General features: G+C 37.7%; 1 protein-coding gene across 2 annotated transcripts in view; it reads left to right on the top strand.

Annotated features, from left to right (window-relative positions):
- LRRK2 (leucine rich repeat kinase 2) overlaps positions 1 to 20,193 on the top strand; it is a 138,777-nt gene that overhangs the window by 48,030 nt on the left and 70,554 nt on the right. For both annotated transcript variants that reach the window (XM_036252213.1, XM_036252214.1), the window contains exons 17-20: positions 1,891 to 2,019; positions 2,094 to 2,264; positions 8,684 to 8,942; positions 18,115 to 18,303. In XM_036252213.1, coding sequence (XP_036108106.1) covers positions 1,891 to 2,019; positions 2,094 to 2,264; positions 8,684 to 8,942; positions 18,115 to 18,303 — 748 coding nt within the window. The remainder of the gene's footprint in view (positions 1 to 1,890; positions 2,020 to 2,093; positions 2,265 to 8,683; positions 8,943 to 18,114; positions 18,304 to 20,193) is intronic.

The raw sequence follows: 20,193 nt of genomic DNA on the forward strand, positions 1-20,193 counted from the left end.
TGGTTAATTGAAAACCATCTATCATTTTGTAGATTTTAATTACAGAAGGTGAAGAGCCTTGGGTTGAATCTCTAAAGATCCTGTGTTTCATTATTAAATCTCTAAAATCAGCATGTTTATTTGCCATTTGTCTTTCCCATGAAAGAGCAGAGAGTGTGCTAAACAAATTCCAAGGTAGCTGAGCTTTATTTACTTTGATTATATATAAATAGAAGTTATAATTATTCTGAAGTTTCCTTTTATCTGTGTTTTGTTGTGGGCTGCTTGCTTGTAGTATTTTTGCTCCTTGATAGATTTTTCTTGCAGTGAAAGAGTACTTTAAACATTTTTCATCAAGCAAATTTTAAAATGTGATATATAACCACTGTTTTTTATTAGGCATCCAAGACATTCGCTTAGGGTTAATTAAGGAGAGATTTAAGAAATAAATTGTTTCTGGATGTTACTTTTTTCCTTTTTCTAATGTTGGAAAAACAAATGATTTCTTTAAAATTTTTTGCCTTGGTTGTGGTTTTCATTAATGGAGTTTGCAACTTTCATAAACCACACTCAACAAACAATTTCACAAATGGAAGCATTGACCAGGAATGTCTAGGCTCTAACTTTTGCAGAAACATTATTAGTAAATGAGATAATGGATATAAGGTAAATTATAAAGTACTGCTGAACACAAAGCATTCTTAGATGAAAAACAACAGTGTGTTTTATAAATATGCTTTTTATAATGTGTCTCCACCTGAACTGATTAAAGCCAAGACAGAACTGATTAAAATTAATTAAAGGAAAAAGAAATGATTTTGTGCAGGTATGGGACTCTCAGTCACTCAGTGTTCATTCACCTGGGCATAAATTCTAGGATCTCCATGGTAGAGGTTGTAAACTATTGACGAGTGGGTGAATTTGGCCTGCCAACTTATTTTATTTGGCCAGTCCTGTGTGCATAAGTTTTTACTTTGAATTATGTGCCATCTATACCTTTGCATTACCTGCTTTGCTGCTGTATTCCTTTGAGTTGCAGGGACTGCTGTAGAAGTGGTAGACCACACATCTCTTAGACCTGCATAAATTAAGACTACTTCTCTTATCAAATGTTAGGAAGTATTTTTAGAAACTCAGCATCTTAAGTGCTCAAAATAATTATTTTAATAATTGAGATGATTTTTATTAATCTATGAAATTGAAAGATGTCAAAAATCTAAAAAGGTAAGTCGATCTTTGATGAGTTTACTCAAACTTAATAATAGTAAAGCCAAAAAAGTTCATTTCTTCCTGAGAATAACATGGGTGGACAGCCCAGACAGCTCTTGGAAATATGCTGAGGTGGTTCTAAAAAGTAATGGTGTGACGGATCAGTTCTTTATAAATAACTTGCTTCAGGGATGTAAACTTAAGCGTGCCTTCAGAACTTCTCTCAGATACACTGAACATGACTGAAATCCAGGAGCTCACATTTGTCTCTTTGAGGTTAAAATTTCAGAAGAAAGCACAGAATGCTGGGGAAATGCTGGACCACCTAGAGAACCTAATTGCAATTTTGCAATAAAATTATACGTTCTCAGCCTCTTGGAGTCTGTAACCCTCCTGACTGCTGTTCTCTTGCTGATAAATATCTGGCTTTCATCCAGATATTTCATCAATGGTTTGTTAGTTAGCATTTTGTTCTCTATCTGCCTACTATATTTCTTAGTAATGAGAAAGCAAGGTATATGTATAGGATTGTTTCAAGATTTATAGCTTTAAAGTACAAGCCCAATAAACATATCTACTTAGTTAAGTGAACAACTCAGGTTTTAAGTATCATACATAAACTCTGTTTTATTTTATTTTATTTATTTATTTATTGCCCATAATCGCTTATGTTTCTGTTATTATTTTTGGTCATACTTGCAGGGATTTCAGACAGTCTTGACCGTGCTGGAATTGTCCGTGTCTTTTTCCAAGCTGTTGGTGCGTTACTCCTTTGATTCAGTAATATTCCATCAGATGTCTTCCTGTCTCATGGAACAAAAGGATAGACAGGTACAGTGTTTTTCACCTGTATGCTAACTGTTATGTATTTAGTTGACTCTAATCCTTATTTCCATTCTTCTTAGTTTCTCAACCTTTGTTGCAAGTGCTTTGCAAAGTTAGCTATGGATGATGACTTGAAAAATGTGATGCTGGAGAGGGCATGTGATCAGAACAACAGCATCATGGCGGAATGCTTGCTTCTGTTGGGAGCAGATGCCAATCGAGCAAAGGAGGGGACTTCTTTAATTTGTCAGGTAAATTTTCAACATGACACTTTGTCTTTACTCTGCTGACTCAGCCATTGTATGGCTCTTACTTACATCCTATTCTTCCTCGTTACAGAATTGACCAGTTTATTGCACAAATGTTTGTCATTTGCAATAGGAGTTTAGCTTCATGGAATTTCAAAAGTGAAGGGTCCTTAAGTATTGTGTCTAATCCTTCATTTTACTCATTTACCTCCTATGTTAGGTTGATAAGTAACTTTTCACATGCACCTCTGTACAAATTGTTCTACAGCTACACTCCGCTCAACCCACAGCTTATTTGGTATTGATCATTTTCCAACCATTTTCTCTTTGTTTTAAATTTCTTTGCCCAGGAAGTTCTCCTCTCAAGGCTATTGCATATGGCCATATGAGCTGGTACCACACAACTTGAGGGAGGGGGTGTTCACATTGACATTCCCTGCTTTTGGTCACCCTTACAGTTGAGTAGCACCATGGTCCTGCCTACCTTCTTCCTGCTCCCCTCTGCACGGGGCAGAGTCTTGTATTTCATTGTTCTACTGTTCCTTCGAATCCCAACCCAAGTTCTGTTTCCTGGTTAAAGCCCTTCTCACACACCACACCCTCCATACAAAATAAAGATTTTCTTCTTCTGTAAGCCCATGATAATTTATGTACACCTCTTTATGTCTTTTGAGTTGTATGGAAGTAGAAATGGACAGTGTTCAGTTTTACAGTATGAATTCAATAAGTCAATGGGGAAAAAGAGGAGACATCTGTAAGACTTTCAACCATAAAGATAAATTTAAAAAAGTATTTAGTGAAGTGCATTACATGTTATTTCAAGTTTGTCTTTGTTGTATAAATTTTGGAGTTTATGATAGCATTCTTGTAGCATCATGTATACTTTCTAGAAATGTAATAACATTTCTAGCAAAGCAATTATGTAGTGATTTGATATATATTATTGGATAACCAGCAGAGAACTGTTTTCTAATAATTTATTTTTAAAGCCTTACTTTATTTAATTTCTCACTTGCCTGTGGAATCAAACACAATTTTTCAACTGTAAGATTAAGTTAGTGCTAATTAGCAATCTTCATAAAAGAAACTAAACCCATTACTCATTTTCATGCACAATTAATATATGCATTAAAACAAAATCATATTATTTAAATTTAGTCAATTTTTTAAAAGCTAGCAACATTAAAAAGAATTGCTTCTCTATTTTAAAGGTAATTAAATTATTTCTCTCAATAATTTAATGTTTTTATTGTGTATCTTTTGTGATGTCTGCAGATCCTGTATTAATGTTTTTTTGAATGTGCCTAAGAACTGAAAAGAAACTTCCCCTTCAAATTTTTCATTGGGAAACAACATAACTAAAAGCACCTGAGTGCAATTACTGTCCATTTCCCACAGGAAGCTTTCTACTTTTCTCCCAATTTATCCAACTCTTTCTATAGAAAAAGCCTTTTATTTTTCTTCCCATGTTCTTTAAAATGTAGTAACACATACACATATATAAATATATATATACACACACACACACATATGTATGTATATCTTTTAATTTTTTAAAGAAAATCAGACCTTTATATCCATGGGTGCATTAAATTTAAAGAATTTATCCTAGTTGTCAGACTGTTTAGTCTATCAAATAATACATATTGATGAAATATGTGGCTAGATTGATTGAGCATACCTTATTTTGTACTCATGCAAAATAGATGATCAGGCTGTTTATTTGTGTCCCAATGCTGCATATTTAAGGACTAGTGAGAGCAAGGGTGGAGTGAATCTTGTTTGTAAAAGCTGAAGTATTGAAACCCTTTCCCCATAGTTGTAGTTTCAAACAGAAGAGTCAGTTGTGAATTACCAACTGACCTAATCAAATGGTCTTAGAGCCCTGGCCGGTTTGGCTCAGCGGTTGGAGCATCAGCCTGCGGTACAGAGAGACCCGGGTTCGGTTCCCGCTAAGGGCACGTACCTCGGTTGCAGTTTGTCCCCGGCCCTGGTTGGTTGTGCGGGTGGCAGCCACTCAATGTGTCCCTTCACATCGATGTTTCTCTCTCTCTCTCTTCCTCTCTCTCCCTCCCGCTCTATCTGAACAAAAATGGAAAAATGTCCTCGGTTGAGGATTAAAAAAAAAAAAAAAAAAAGGGTCTTAGAAATGCTATCTGTTACGTTACCCTTAAATTTTGTGTGTTAACCTTGGTTCACCCTGATTTAGTCCAGTTATGTGAATATACAGATTACCAAAACCCACTCCTTTACTTTGTCTACTGCCTCAGTGCAAATAATGCTTCCACTTTTTGAAATCCTGTCACGTGTGCCATACAGAAATAGAAATTCCCTTCTGATATAGCCATGTTTTCAAATAGGTTAGTTTTCTTATACAGCATTTACTTTTATTTACTGCATAAACATCGCGGATTGTTTTCAATGAAAAAATACTACTTGGTGACTTTGTTAACTACTTGGCTTTTAAAAAATTCAGATTGTCCAGCAGGTGTGGCTCAGTGGTTAAGCGTTGACCCCATACACCAAGAGCTTGCCGGTTTGACTCCTGGTCAGGGCACATGCCCAGGTTGTGGGCCTGATCTTCCGTGCAGGGTGTGCAGGAAGCAGTCGATCAATATTCTCTCTCGTCGATGTTTCTCTCTCTCTCTCTCTCTCCCTCTCCCCTCCTCTCTCTCTCAAGTCAATAAAGAAAAAAAATTCAGATGTATCTCAAAAATAAACTTTTACCATTTAGTTTTCAGTTTCAACTACTAGTACCTGTAAAGGATCTTAGATGGTGAACCCTGGAGCCGAAGCCACTGTTGTAACATGCACTCTGCCCCCTGTAGGAAAGTCGTGGGACTTCACTGAATTCCCAGCCATATTTTATCCAATGTCAGTTTGGATATCATACAAAAAGGCACAAGACTACACATTGTTACAAAGCAAAAGGATGAAGTAGCACAATGTGGACTGTGGGTGAGGTTAACTTTAGGTAGAACAAGGGGAGAATTATATAGAAGTAACATTTTATCTACCATAAAAATGTATGGCTTCTACAAAACCCACAAACAGTGAAAAGACAGTCTAATAAATTCAAGATTTGTAAAAAACTATGCACAAAACCCACAGTATTTGGGAAAAGGGGAAAGGTTTATACAAGTAGCAGTGTTAAAAAACATGTAACTTTTTCCCTACTATCCATTACATACGAAGGTGCACACACTATTTGAAAATATGCTACAACCAATGTCTGGAAAGCAGTTCAGTGTTTCCTAAATGAATTTTCCCTCACATGTACCGTATAATGTAGCTGTTACTACAGCACCAGGGCACCTAGGCAGTGTTTACTTTGGAAACAAAGACAAACGGATTTTTCTCCTGCAAAACAAGTTTTAAACATCAACACCTATGCTTATAAAAATGTAAATCTTACAGGAGTCTGCATATTTCAAATGAAAACCATTACAAACTGCTCAAGTGCTCATTATCTCCCAGGTGTGTCAACCTAGTTGTCTAGGGTCGAAACCTTCAGAGCTAGTTGTCTCTCTCCTCACAGATGGCCTCCTGACCGCCGGCCTGCCTCCTTCGGTCTTCAGCGCTGTCTCCATCCTGCTGTGCTTGATGACTGTCATGAGCGTCAGAATCTTTGAACCTGTTGATTCCTTTTCTAGTTTTTTGTTTGGCCCTTTCTTCCCTTGGCCTTTGGTTTTGTTGCTTCCTTCTGTTGTCTGTTCGGCAAGAGATTTATTCAGCACTTGTGTGATTACAGAATCTCCTTCGCCAACCAAAAGCCGGTTCTTAACCTCGATAATACAGGGTTGCAGACTTTTCCATGACACTGGCTGACTTTGAAGTGCCGTGTTTGTCTCAGTGTTGTGATCATCTCCGTGTGTTTCTGAGCTTGTGACCCGAAGTGAAGCTAGTGCATCCAAGGCCTCAATACATCTGTTTACTGCTTTAATCTCTTGTCTACACAGCAGATCCATGGTAGTGGTAGTGCTGGGCTGTTCATTCATTCTCAAATGCTTATTTGAAACATTTGGTTTCGATTGCTGGCTGTATTAATTATAAATTAGACGATGAGAGATTATTTCAAAGGATAACAAATTATACTTTTGTTAAACTTTTATTGTATTTTGAATTATTATTATTTACAAATAATAATTATTATTAAAAACTGTGTATTTCTGAGCAGTATTTTCTCCTCTCATGAAGTTGAAATTACTTTCATAATTTTCTTTTTTCTAATGCACTTTTTTATACATCTCTTTCTTTATAGCACCATGTGCCTAAAATCAGCATGGATTGTTTGGGTCTCCCTAGGAAAATATCTCTACAAAAATGTATCGAGCATCGTCTGTATGGAAAGCACAATGTATATAATTAGTAAAGAATATAATAGGGGTTTTCTGTTTCAAGATATTTTTTTTTCTTAGTGGGTATTGGAAGAAGAGGGAGGATAAAACGCAAATCACCTTAATACGGGGTGAGCAGTAAGTGCCATAATTTAGAGGTAAAAGTTTGCTGGGCTACAGGAGAAGGCATTTGTAATTGAATTTTTTGGCCTTTTCCTCACTGCCTTGCTCCCTCCTTCCCAAATTCCCCATGGGCTCTAAAAGAGGATTTTAGTAATTTGCTACTTAAAGTATATATATTTTTTAGCATTGAGCTGGGCTGCAGAGGTACAAATTGAATTACAATAACATTCATCTCTTTCTTTCTTTCTTTTTTTTTTATCCTCACCCGAGGACATTTTTCCATTTTTTGTTCAGGTAGAGTGGGAGGGAGAGAGAGGAACAGAGAGAGAGAGAGAGAAACATCGATGTGAAGGGGACACATCGAGTGGCTGCCACCTGCACAACCGACCAGGGCCGGGGACAAACTGCAACCGAGGTACATGCCCTTAGCGGGAACCGAACCCAGATCTCCCAGGACTGCAGGCCGATGCTCTAACCGCTGAGCCAAACCGGCCAGGGCACATTCATCTCTTTCGTTCTGGTGATAAAACAGATAGGCGTGCCTGATTCAGTGTCCTGTGTTCACATGGAATGGGTGCCTAGAGGAGGAAGGGTGTGTGGTCTGGGAGGTTGGCAGCAAGGACTAACTGTGCAAGCGACTTTGAAGCTATTCCTTGCAGAATGAACTTTTTACTGGGCGAAGAGCAGAATTAGACGCATAGGGCAATAGAAATAGCATGCATGAAGGTAATGAGACTTTAAAAATTGCATATTGTGTTTGGAGGAATGTACTAGAGCAGAGGGGTTTGAGAAGATTTTAAATGGGATGGTGACTTGGTCATATCTAGAGTGGGAAGGTACGGTAGTGGCCCTGGGGAGAATATGACGTAGGTGGGTGATGCTGGAGACCAGTGGAATTCAGTTGGTGCCATCAAACCACAGAACTTACCTCTCAAACCCCTTGGACACACTTCAGTTCTGGAGAATTCAGGAATTTTCCCCAATCTTCTCCTCCTGCTGACCTGGTACCTTGGATCTTAGAGTCTTCTTTCCTTTTCTTTTTCAGTCCTTCATTTTTGGCACTGAAGGGACACAGGCTCTGGAGCAGCGGATTTGACCCAACTCCATGTCTGATTGACTAGCTCTAAGGGTTTGGACAGATCACTTGTGTTTTCTAAACATTCCTAAAATGGGCTAATCATTTCTGTGGCATAGGAGTTTATTTTTATAAGGATTATAGAGCAATCCTTTGTGTATAGGATTTAGCACAGCACCCAACATACAATATTTCCATTATCTGACTTTGAACTTCTATTTGTAAAAGATTCCGTTCTATGCCTTTCAGAAGGTATTCCTGAGGAGGGCCAGCATCCCGTGTCTCAGATGGCTTAGGCTTCTCTCTGCTTACAACAGACACTCCAGTTTTTGTAGCACTAGTAAGCTAACCCACCTTGAGCACAGCTCTGAAAATATAACATTCAGGGGAAGGTAGAAAACTGAGAGACATGATATTTCTCCGTGGTAATTCATATTCTTGTCTGAAGGAGCTCAGGCAAATCAGAAATGAGTGACGGCTGTCTTTTGCACATGGCATTAACGAACATTATACTATTGAGATGCTGTTACAAACGGAGGCAGCATTTAATGTGTTAAGGCACTCACTTGCCAGATGTCTTCCAATGAGCAGACAGAAGCCCAGAAACTGTAAGCCTCAGTTCTGACTTCAAGTTTATGAGCTTTTCCTCCATATAATGTTGCCTCTCCTGTTGGCTGACTCTCGTGTGGCAGATGATTTGATTTATGCTGCTGAGATGTGTGATGCCAATCTTATTTATTTCCTAGTCTGTACCAACAATGAGTTTTGCCATATTTTGTTTCTATCTAAACTGAAGGGTGTAGAGAAAACTTACACCAACTTCAGTTTCTTCCCAAAGGAAGAAATACAGGTTTTTAATACGCTTATATATATTTTTTCTTTAATAGGTATGTGAAAAAGCGAGCAGTCCCAAACTGGTGGAACTGTTACTGAATAGTGGGTCCCGTGAACAAGATGTACGGGAAGCGCTGACGATAAGCATTGGGAAAGGCGACAGCCAAACCATCAGTTTGCTCTTGAGGAGGCTTGCCCTGGATCTGGCCAATAACAGCATATGCCTCGGAGGATTTTGCATGGGAAAAATCGAACCTTCGTGGCTTGGTCCTTTATTTCCAGATAAAACACCCAATTCAAGAAAAGAAACAAGTAAGTATTAAAAGGAACATTTGGTATGTCTTATTTTTTGTTGTATTTAAAATTTTTTTTATCTTTATTGATTTTAGAGAGAGAAGAAGGGAGAGGGAGAGAGAGATAGAAACATTGATGAGAGAGAACACTGATTGGCTGCCTTCTGCATGTCCCTCATTGGGGATCTAGCCCACAACCTGGACATGTGCCCTGACCCTGACCGGGAATTGAACCGGCGACCTCTTGGTGCATGGGTCAAGGCTCAACCACTGAGCCACACTGGCCAGACCAGTTGTATTTTTTTTTTTCATTTTTACATAATTAGTTCTAATGTTTGTTGTTGTTTGTTTTTTAATTGTTGAAAGTATTACAGATGTCCCCCTTTTCTCCCCATTGATTTTTTAAAGTTATTAACCTTTCAGTTTTCATTCCAGTTTGGTGCAAGTTAAAGCCAAAAATATTGTAGGGGTTTGAGCATCTTTTTCTTTTGTCATGAAATGCTTGAAAGTCATATGATATTTAAATTCTTTATGACCCAATAAATAGATATTTCACAAAGATAGTGCAAGACTATGGGATCTTTTTGAGGGGTTATGATTCTTCCTTATATATTTTATTTTTTATTACAAAAAGTAAATCATGCTCACTTTAAAAATAGGGAAACAATTATAAGGAAGAAAATAATAATTAATATTATTCCTCATAGGTAATATAGATTATCCCATATACTTTTTAAAAATTTATTTATTTTTTATTAATTTATTTTTGTTACAGATGTTTCTCCTTTTTCCCCCATTGACACCCTCCTCCCCATCCCTCCCCACCCCGTCCCCAGCTTTGATGTCCATGTCCATCAGTAATGTGTACATGCATATAAGTTCTGTGGTTTATCACCCCCCACCCCCTCTTCTGAGGATTGTCAATCTGTATCCTACTTCCACGTCTCTGGGTCCACCCTGTTCCTCAGACTATTATGTTCATTATATTCCACAAATAAGTGAGATCTTGTGATACTTGTCTTTCTCTGTTTGGCTTGTTTCACTTAGGATAATACTTTCCAGGTCCCTCCATGTCATCTCAAAGGATAAGAGATCTTTCTTTCTTACAGATGCATAGTACTCCATTGTGTATATGTACCACAGCTTTTATATTCATTCGTCTACTGATGGACACTTGGGCTGTTTCCAGATTTTAGCTATTGTAAATAGTGCTGCTATGAACATGGGGGTACATATATTCTTCCTGATTGGTATTTTAGGCTTCTTAGGGTATATTCCTAGAAGTGGGATCACTGGGTCAAATGGCAATTCAATTTTTAATTTTTTGAGGTAACAACATAGTGTTTTCCATAGTGGCTGCACCAATCTGCATTCCCACCAGCAGTGTACTAGAGTCCTCTTTTCTCCACACCCTCACCGACACTTGTTGTTTGATGATTTGTTGATGGCAGCCATTCTGACAGGTGTGAGGTGATACCTCATTGTTGTTTCAATTTGCATTTCTCTGATGATTAGTGATGTTGAGCATTTTTTCATATGTCTTTTGGCCATTTGTATGTCCTGTTTGGAAAGGTTTCTATTTAGCTCCTCTGCCCATTTTTCATTGGGTTTTTTGTCTTCCTTTTGTTGAGTTGTATGAGCACTCCATATATATTGGAAATTAACCACTTATCTGATGTATCATTGGCAATTATGCTCTCCCATACAGTGGGTTCCTTTTCCATTTTGATGGTTGTTGCTTTTGCTGTGCAGAAGCTTTTGAGTTTAATGTAGTCCCATGTGTTCATTTTCTCCTTTGTTTTTGTTGCCTTAGGTGATGTATCAGTGAAAATTCTGCTGTGTATGATGTCTGAAAATTTGTTGCCTTTATTTTCTTCTAGGATTTTTATGCATTCATGAGTCACATTTAAGTCTTTTATCCATTTTGAGTTTATTCTTGTATATGATGTAAGTTGATGGTCTAGTTTCATTTTGTGTGTGTGTAGCTGTCCAATTTTCCCAACACCATTTATTAAAGAGGCTGTCTTTACTCAATTGTATGCTCTTACCACTGCCAAATATTAATTGAGCATAATGTTTTGGGTCAATTTCTGGGTTGTCTGTTCTATTCCATTGATCTATATGCCCATTCTTGTGTCAGTACCAGGCTGTTTTGCTTACAGTTGCTTTGTAGTATAACCTGATATTTGGTATTTTGATCCCGCCTACTTTGTCTATCCTTTTCAAGATTGCTGTGGCTATTCTGGGTCTTTTTTGGTTCCATGTGAACTTTTGTAGTATTTGTTCTAGTTCTGTGAAGTATGTCATTGGTATTTTGATAGGTATTGCATTAAATCTATAGATTGCTTTGGGTAGTATGAACATTTTAATGATGTTAATTCTTCCAATCAATGAACAAGGTGTGTGCTTCCACTTTTTTATATCTTCCTCTATTTCTTTTTTCAATGTCCTGTAGTTTTCTGCAGACAGGTCCTTTACTTCTTTGGTTAAGTTTATTCCTAGGTATCTTAAATATTTTGCTGTGATGGTAAATGGAATTGTTTATTTAATTTCTTTTTCTGTGGGTTCATCATTGGTGTATAAGGATGCCGTTGATTTCTTGATGTTAATTCTCTAGCCTGCTACTTTACCAAATTTATTTATTAAGTCTAGTAGATTTTTGATGGAGTCTTTAGGGTTTTCTATGTGTAATATGTCATCTGCGAATAATGACAGTTTCACTTCCTCCTTTCCATTTTGGATTCCTTTTTTTTTCTTCATGTCTAATTGCTGTGGCTAAGACTTCTTGTACTATGTTAAATAAGAGTGGCGAAAGAGGGCATCCCTGTCTTGTTCCTGTTCTTAAGGGAAATGCTTTTAATTTCTGCCCATTGAGTATGATGTTGGCTGTAGGTCTTTCATATATGGCCTTTATTATGTCAAAATATGATCCCTCTATTCCCATATTGCTGAGTGTTTTTATCAGAAATGGGTGCTGGATTTAGTCGAATGCTTTTTAAGCATCTATTGATATGATCATATGGTTTTTATCTTTCATTTTGTTTATGTGGTGTATCACATTTATTAATTTGTGAATATTGTACCAACCTTGCATCCCTGGGATGAATCCCACTTGGTCATGGTGAATAATTTTTTTAATGTATTGCTGGATCTGATTTGCTAGTATTTTGTTCAGGATTTTGGCATCTCTGTTCATCAGGGATATTGGCTTGTAGTTTTCTTTCTTTGTAGTGTCCTTTTCTGTTTTTGGAATTAGAATTATGCTGGCCTCATAAAACTAGTTTGGAAGTCTTCCTTCTTCTTGAATTTTTTGGAATATTTTGAGGAGAATGGGTGTTAGTTCTTCTTTGAATGTTGGGTAAAACTCCCCGGTCAGCCATGTGGGCCTGGGCTTTTGTTTGCTGGGAGAGTCTTGATTACATCTTCAATTTTCTTAGTTGTTATGGTGCGTTATGGTGTGTTCAAGTTTTCTATCTCTTCCTGGTCCAGTTTTGGGAGACTATGTGTTTCTAGAAATTTGTCCATTTCTCTTAGATTGTTCAATTTGTTGCCGTATAATTGTTTATAATATTTGTTAACCATTCTTTGTATTTCTGTGGTGTCAGTTATTCTTCATTTCTGATTTTGTGTATTTGGGTTCTCTTCCTTTGTTTCTTAGTGAGTCTAGCTAAGGGTCCATCAGTCTTGTTTATCTTTTTAAAAAAAACCAGCTCTTTGTTTCACTGATCCTTTGAATTTTTTTTTTTTTTTTGGTCTCCATGTTGTTTATTTCTGCTCTGATCTTTACTATTTTCTTCCTTCTACTTGCTCTGGGGTTTTCTTTTTGTTTGCTTTCTAGTTCTTTAAGTTGTGAGGTTAGAATAGTTAATTAGAAATTTTTCTTGTTTCTTGAGGTAGGGCTGTAGTGCTATGAACTTCCTTCTCAGAACTGCTTTCGCTGCATCCCATAGATTTTGTGTTGTTGTGTGTTCATTTTCATTGGTTTCCAGGAAGTTTTAATTTCTTTCTTCATCTCCATGGTAACCCATGTTTTCAAATGTTTTTGCATGTTCTTGTTGCAATTAATTTTTAGTTTCATGCCATTGTGATCTGAGAAGATGCTTGATATGATTTCAATCTAATTGAACTTGTAGGGACTTAGTTTGTGCCCTAACATGTGGTCTGTCTTTGTGAATGTCTCATGTGCACCTGAGAAGAATGTGAATTCTGCAGTTTTGGGGTATAATTCTCTGTAGATATCTATTAAATCCATTTGATCCAGTGCTTCATTTAGAGTCTATGTTTCCTTGTTAATTTTTTGTCTAGATGATCTATCCTGTGATGTCAGCTGGGTGTTGAAGTTCCTTGATATGATTGTATTGCTGTCAGTTTTTCTTTTTAAGTCCTCTAGAAGATTTTTAATATATTTTGGTGCTCCTATATTGGGTGCATATATGTTTACCAAGGTTATATCTTCCTGTTGGATAGATCCTTTCAATATTATGTAGTGTTCTTCTTTGTCTCTAGTTATGGCCTTCATTTAGAAATTTATTTTATCAGATATGAATATTGCTACCTCAGATTTTTTTTTTCTTTCTATTTTCTTGGTAGATTTTTTTCCATCCCTTGACTTTCAATTTATGTGAGTCTTTATCTGTGAGGTGGGTCTCTTGTAAACAAAATATATAATATGAGTCATGCTTTCTTATCCAATCAGCTACACTTGTCTTTTCATTGGAGCATTCAATCCATTCACGTTTAAGGTGATTATTGATATGCACTAATTTATTGCCATTTTTGTTTAGTGTGGTTACATTTTTCTTTCTATTTCTTCTACTAATTCCAACAGTCCTTTTAACATTTCTTGTAGTGCTGGTTTGGTCCTAATATAGTCACTTAGCCTTTTAAAAAATTTTTTTTTTGGTCTGGGAAACTTGTTATTTGACCTTCTAATTTGAATGCTAGCCTTGCTGGATATAGTAATCTTGGATTCAGATTCTTGTTTTTTATAACCTTCAATACTTCATGCCATTCCCTTCTGTCCTGTAGTGTTTCTGTTGAGAAGTCAGATGATAGCTTTATGGGGATTCCTTTGTAAGTAACCTGTTGCGTATCTCTTGCTGCCTTTAGGATTCTCTCTTTGTTTTTAATTTTTGGTATTTTAATTATTATGTGTCTTGTTGTGTGCTTCTTTGGGTTCTTCTTACTTGGGGCTCTCTGTGCTTCTTGAACTTGAATGTCTTCTTTCTTCACCAAGTTAGGGAAGTTTTCTGTCATCATTTCTTCAAATATATTCTCTAACCCTTACTCATTTTCTTCTTCGGTGACACCTATGAGGCAAATGTTATTGTGTTTTCAGTTGTCCCACAGTTCTCTTAAGCTGTCTTCCTGTTTTTAAATTGTTTTTTCCTTTAGATTTTTTGATTGGTTTTTTCTACCCTGTCTTCTAATTCACTGATGTGGTTGGTCCTCAGCTTCCTCTACTCTGTTGGTTAGTCCTTCCAGTGTGTTTACTTCTGCTATGTCAGTTTTCATTTCTACTTGGTTGGTTTTCAATGTATCTATATCTTTACTCACGGTGTAGATGTCCTTACTCATGCTGTTAAGCTTCCGCAAGATCATGGCTCTGAACTTTACCTCTGATAACTTGCTTAACTGCATTTCATTTATCTCATCTTTGGTAGAGTTCTCTTATTCTTTCATTTGGGATTTGGTTCTTTGTTTCACCCTTTGGCTATCTCTGGGTTTTGTAACCTGTCAAATTTTCTCTGTGGGTGTTTGTGTTCCGCTGTTTGTGGCTCCCTCTATTGGTTTTGGATGAGTGTCGGAGGACCCACGTTAAACACCACTGTCAAGTATTACTTTCCTGTGTAGATTTGCAAGCCCAGGAATGGTTCAGTTATCTTCTAGTTTATTACCTGTAGGCTGTTAGTCTCAGTAACTCCGGGCCTTAAGTTTTAGCCCTCAGTTGCATGAAAAACTCCATTAAGTGTTCATTGTAAGAGGATTTCCAGAGGGCGGGGCAGATGCTGGTTGTTCATGAGCCTCAATTTGCATTTTTTGGCCCAGCTGGGAGGGATTGACTCTCCGAGGGAGGGGCTGTTGCTTCTTCCCAGAGCTCCGGAAAGGAGCAAGGTGGCCACCGTTCTGTGTGGCTGCAAGTCAGCAAAAACTGAGTGCCCTCCAAATCCTGGGTGCCGCCACAGAGTTTCAGTTCAGTCTGCCCTTTCTCTTTCGGAGCCAAAGGTGAGTGACTTTAACTAATTTATTGCTCTGTCCCACCCCTCTGTGCTGTGGAACAGGCTTGGGATTTTAACCCCGAGGGCGCTGCTCACACCTAAGATTGCTGCTGTCTGTGGGTTCCCGGCCTGCCGCCCTCTCAAGCCTGTTGCCGCCCTCTCAAGCCTCTGAAGACCTAACAGGCTTGATTAAGTGTCCCTGGTTATGTGGTCCTCTCCAGCTGCTTTCCTGCCGCTTGTTCCTGACAATTTGTCTTTATTTTAGTTGTAATTCCAGTTTGGTCCTGGGAGATTGTCTATGTAGCTTCCATGCTCACCACCACCATTTTTCTCTCTCCCCCCTATACTTTTATGTGTTTCAATATACATATGCATTTCAGTGTATGTGTAGAAACATGTATACTTTCATTTTCAAGTTAATATATTGTTGGTTCCAATATTATGTTCATTATTGCAATAGCAATGCTTCTAATTCCAATTAAGGCAGTTGCTGCCAAGAAAATATACCTCTGCACTTCCACGTGTTTGATACTGTCTTGGGAGATTTCCGGGTGGAATCTGAAACTGGTCCTTGGACATGGAGGACAAAATGAGATGAAAGAAAGAGGTGAACTATTGCAGTTTGGTCCATGGCAGGTTTAATAAATAAGGAAACCTAACATACAAGGCTTGTCTTGGGCAACTGCATGATGAGTAAACCTCCACACCCACCTGCCAGAATCTTAAAGGTTACGTGCAGGTCTGAACGTGTTCCAGTCACGTATTCAGTCCAGGTGGTCTCAGCAACATCTTACTCTGTCAAAGGCTACATCCATGGGACAGCTCCCACTCTGGGCATGATGGGCTGGATGTAACATCCAAGAACAGAGGAGGGCATGAGGACGTTCTGACTGCCCAGGTCCAGCTCATAGATCAACCAGAGGTCATGCCCTTTTGATCACCTCCTCCAACTTTTACTTTGTATTTCAAATATTCTCTTTATATTTTCAAGTTAATATATATTTTGTATAAAGTATATGGATGACAAGTTATCAACTTCTTTTAACATTTCTGTCTTTTAGCTCTCTCTTATTTACTCACACTAAGTATATTTTTAAAGCTTGAACTCCTGCCTTTTCCTCTGTTACCTAACCCAGCCCACTACCTCCCCACAGTGATCATTCTCCTTCACTCTTCACCTCAAGGAGTCTCTTGTTAATAACGTCTTTACTCTCACTTTCTGACACACTCACCTGACAAAAACCTATTCCGCATCAGTCCAACAGTCTGCTTTTTCCCTCTCCTTCACCGGGATAGCTGAACGCTGCTGAAGTTGCCATCCATGCGTGTTGGTGCTTCTGAATGTTCAAGGTCTCCAGCTTCCTGGAGGGACCCAGAAGATCCCACCAGGCGGAATTTTCATCAGCTTCTTAAATGCTTTGTACACTCTTATGTCAAAGCTTTTTCCGGGGTTACTCTCTCTAACTACCTCCCTTACCTTCTCTGTCAGCTGGTCATTTCTTCATTCTTCCTGCCTCGGCACTGTATCATTTTTTACAAGAAAATGTTCCTGTCCCCATTCTGGGTGGAAAGTCCTCCTACCTACTTTCCTAGCACCTTATTTTGAGGACAGTTTGGCAATATCCATTAGTATTTTTACCCAGCAATATACTAACAGAATCTATGATACAGAAATTCTCAGTGTACATAAAAATGTATCTACAAGGATGCATATTAAAATGTTTTTTATCATAACAAATTAGGAAAAAAATCATAAGTATTCCCTAAAAGAAACTATTCAGATTATCCAGTGGTGGAGTGCTTTGCAATCATTGGGGGGAAAAACATCTTGCAAATCCAAATATTCGGAAGTAGAATGCATTATTATGTAAAAAACAACAAAAGCACAGAACAGTGTTTTTATTGGCGAACACAGAATTGAGATATGATAGTCATAAATGTTTGAATATGAAAAAGAACATGTTAGGAAAGAAACTACAGAAATGGGTTCCCTGGTCACCTCTGGTGACTTTGGAGATGAATGAGTCATGATTAGATCCCATGTTTTATCAGTTCAACCAGCTTCATGGCAGCAATAATCTGCTTTAATCTTTGATGTCTGACAGGGAGGAATTGTGGACTCATCAGAAAAAAAAGAAACAGAGATTTGCCATTTACTTTATTCCCTTTGTTCTGTGAAGTTTACTCATTTATTTTTTTTTATTTTACTATGACAAGTCTAACCTAATTTTAAAAATACAATAATGTCACCTAGTTGATTGGAGGGTATAGTCATACTTCATTGGCAGCAGGTCTGAGCAAAGAGCATGTTGATTCACAGCTTTCAAACATTTTCAGATACTACTGGACTGAGTCACCTACACATGTTGTAATGTGAACTACGAGATGTCAGAAGAATTTCCCAGGCTATCTGTAGGACATTGAGGACTCTGCCAACCAATAAGGATGTTAATTTTGAAATTCCATATAGTTTCCCAACAAAATGAATCACTTTAGTAAAGAGTTTATACAACAAATACGTCATTTATTGAACATTTTCTATGCTCTAGACATTGTGATAAACATGTTATATGCGTCATTTCACGTAATCTTTTCAATAACTCTATGCTGTGTATATTGACAGCTTCACTTCCCCAGTGAGGACACTGATAGAACTCACAGGTGGCGTCACTATGACTTGGGCACAGGTCTGTCTGGCTTCAAAACCCAGGCCCTTTCCTGTGTTAATTTAGTTTAATAAATATTCAATTTTTTCATCTGTACCAAAGCTTTGTATAAATTTCTATGATTTTTTAAAAATGAAAATTTACTGCCTGTGAAACACGCAATGTCGCAATTATAAAGTGACTTTGGAAGTAGGAATAAACAATTTTTAGAAGTATGAGACTATATAAGGAACTTTTGGTATTATATATGTTTAGGATTGTTTAATTATTGATCTCTAAGTTGCTGGTGTATCATTTTTATTTTTAGATATGGGATCCACCCTCGCAAGGATGGTCCTGCGATACCAGATGAAAAGTGCCGAGGCAGAGGGAGCAGCCTCGGGCAGCGAAGGGACTTTCCCTGAACAAGTGCTTGATAAGTTTGATGAATGGACCTTCATTCCTGAGTCTTACGGGGACAGTGTGTTCAGTCAAAGCGATGACCTAGATAGTGAAGGTATTTATTATAAAAGAAAAAATAATTCCCTTTATGTTTTTAAACCCTTACACCCTGACATTGCAAAATAGGAATTAAGACAAAAATCTCGATTTAATTCATTTGGAAAACCTTGAGGAAAATGTGTTCATTATTGGAAATAGTGGTTACTAACTCCAGTTACGGCAGTGGCTGTCAAGAAATGTACCTTTGCGCTTGCAAGTGTTATGATACTGCCTTTAATTGGTGAATGGTGACTTCTGCAGTGAAAACAAACAGACTGGAATTGGATTCCATGTTCCATCATTGACTATATCCCTTTCTGGATTGTGTAAACCCCTTACACTTATTAAAGGTAGTACTGTCAACCTTCCAGGATTATTTATTTATAAGAGTTAGATAAAATGCATGTAAACTATCTGGGAGAGTTCTTAGCAAATAGGAAGTACTTAATAAAATATATGTTTGCCTTTATTAGAATTAATAATATTACTATTTTAATAACTCACTTGAGATACCTTTTAAAAAATTGACATGGCGCCCTGGCCGGTTTGGCTCAGCGGTTAGAGCGTCCGCCTGCGGTCCGGAGAGACCCGGGTTCGGTTCCCGCTAAGGGCACGTACCTCGGTTGCAGTTTGTCCCCGGCCCTGGTTGGTCGTGCGGGTGGCAGCCACTCGATGTGTCCCTTTCACATCGATGTTTCCCTCTCTCTCTCTCTCTTCCTCTCTCTCCCTCCCACTCTATCTGTACAAAAAATGGAAAAATGTCCTCGGGTGAGGATAAAAAAAAAAAAAAAAAAAAAAAAAAAAATTGACATGGCAAGATATATAATGACAGTGATTTGGGCTGACATATTTAACGCAATGCAGGTCGGTAAGAATGGGGTGAGGTGCTTTTTTTTTTTATTAACAGCGTATGATTGAAATCTTTGGATGATAGAATAAAGGTATTTGAGAGGGTAAAAAGTCAGGGTTACTCCAAGATCTCATGTCTCAAGTTCAAGTATTTTTAAAAATAAACTTTATTGAGAAATAATTGCTATAAAATAAAATGCACCTATTTTAAGTATATATTTTAAAGAATTTTGAAAAGTTTATGCATCCATGTAATCATCACCGTTATTAAGTTATAAAACATTTCTATCATCCAACAAATCCCTTTTTGCCTCTTCACAAAATATTTCCTCAGCCTTGGTCCGTGGCAACCACTGATCTGCTTTCTGTCACTAGGTTACATCGGTATTTTCTCCAGTTGCATATAAATGGAATCATACAGTGTGTATGTTTTCCAAAGTGGTTGCTTTCCCAAACTGGCTGTTTTCCGAAGTGGTTGTACTGTATTCTACTCCCACCAGCAATATGTGAAAATTCTGGTTGCTTTACGTTCTCGTCGCCCTACAACACTTGGTATTGTCAGTTGATTTAATTGTAGCCATTCTGGTGAAAGCGTAGTTCTAGCTCACTTGTGTGAATTTTTATTTCTTTGATCACTATTGATATTGAGAATATTTTCATGTTCTTATTGGCCATTTGTGTATTTTCTTTGTGAAGTATCTGCTCATATCTTCGCTAACATTTTTTTTTATTACATGAGTGCATGCATGTATGTATGTAATGCATGTATAATATAAATAAAAAATTATTTTTATTTTTTATGTATTGATACTATTACAGATGTCCCCCATTCCCCACCACTTTACCTACCTCCACTCAGCCCCACTCCCCCTACCTCTGGCCATCACTACACTGTTGTCTGTATCCATGGGCTATGCATATATGATCTTTGGCTAATCCTTCACCTTCTTTCATCTAGTCTCCTGACCCACCACCCCATCCCGACCGCCCTCCCCTCTGACCTCTGTCAGTCTGTTCTATGAATCTATGCATCTGGTTCTATTTTGTTCATAAGTTT

This window comes from Molossus molossus, unplaced genomic scaffold (assembly GCF_014108415.1).
Source record: "Molossus molossus isolate mMolMol1 unplaced genomic scaffold, mMolMol1.p scaffold_m16_p_10, whole genome shotgun sequence".
In the NCBI taxonomy this organism is placed as follows: Eukaryota; Metazoa; Chordata; class Mammalia; order Chiroptera; family Molossidae; genus Molossus; species Molossus molossus.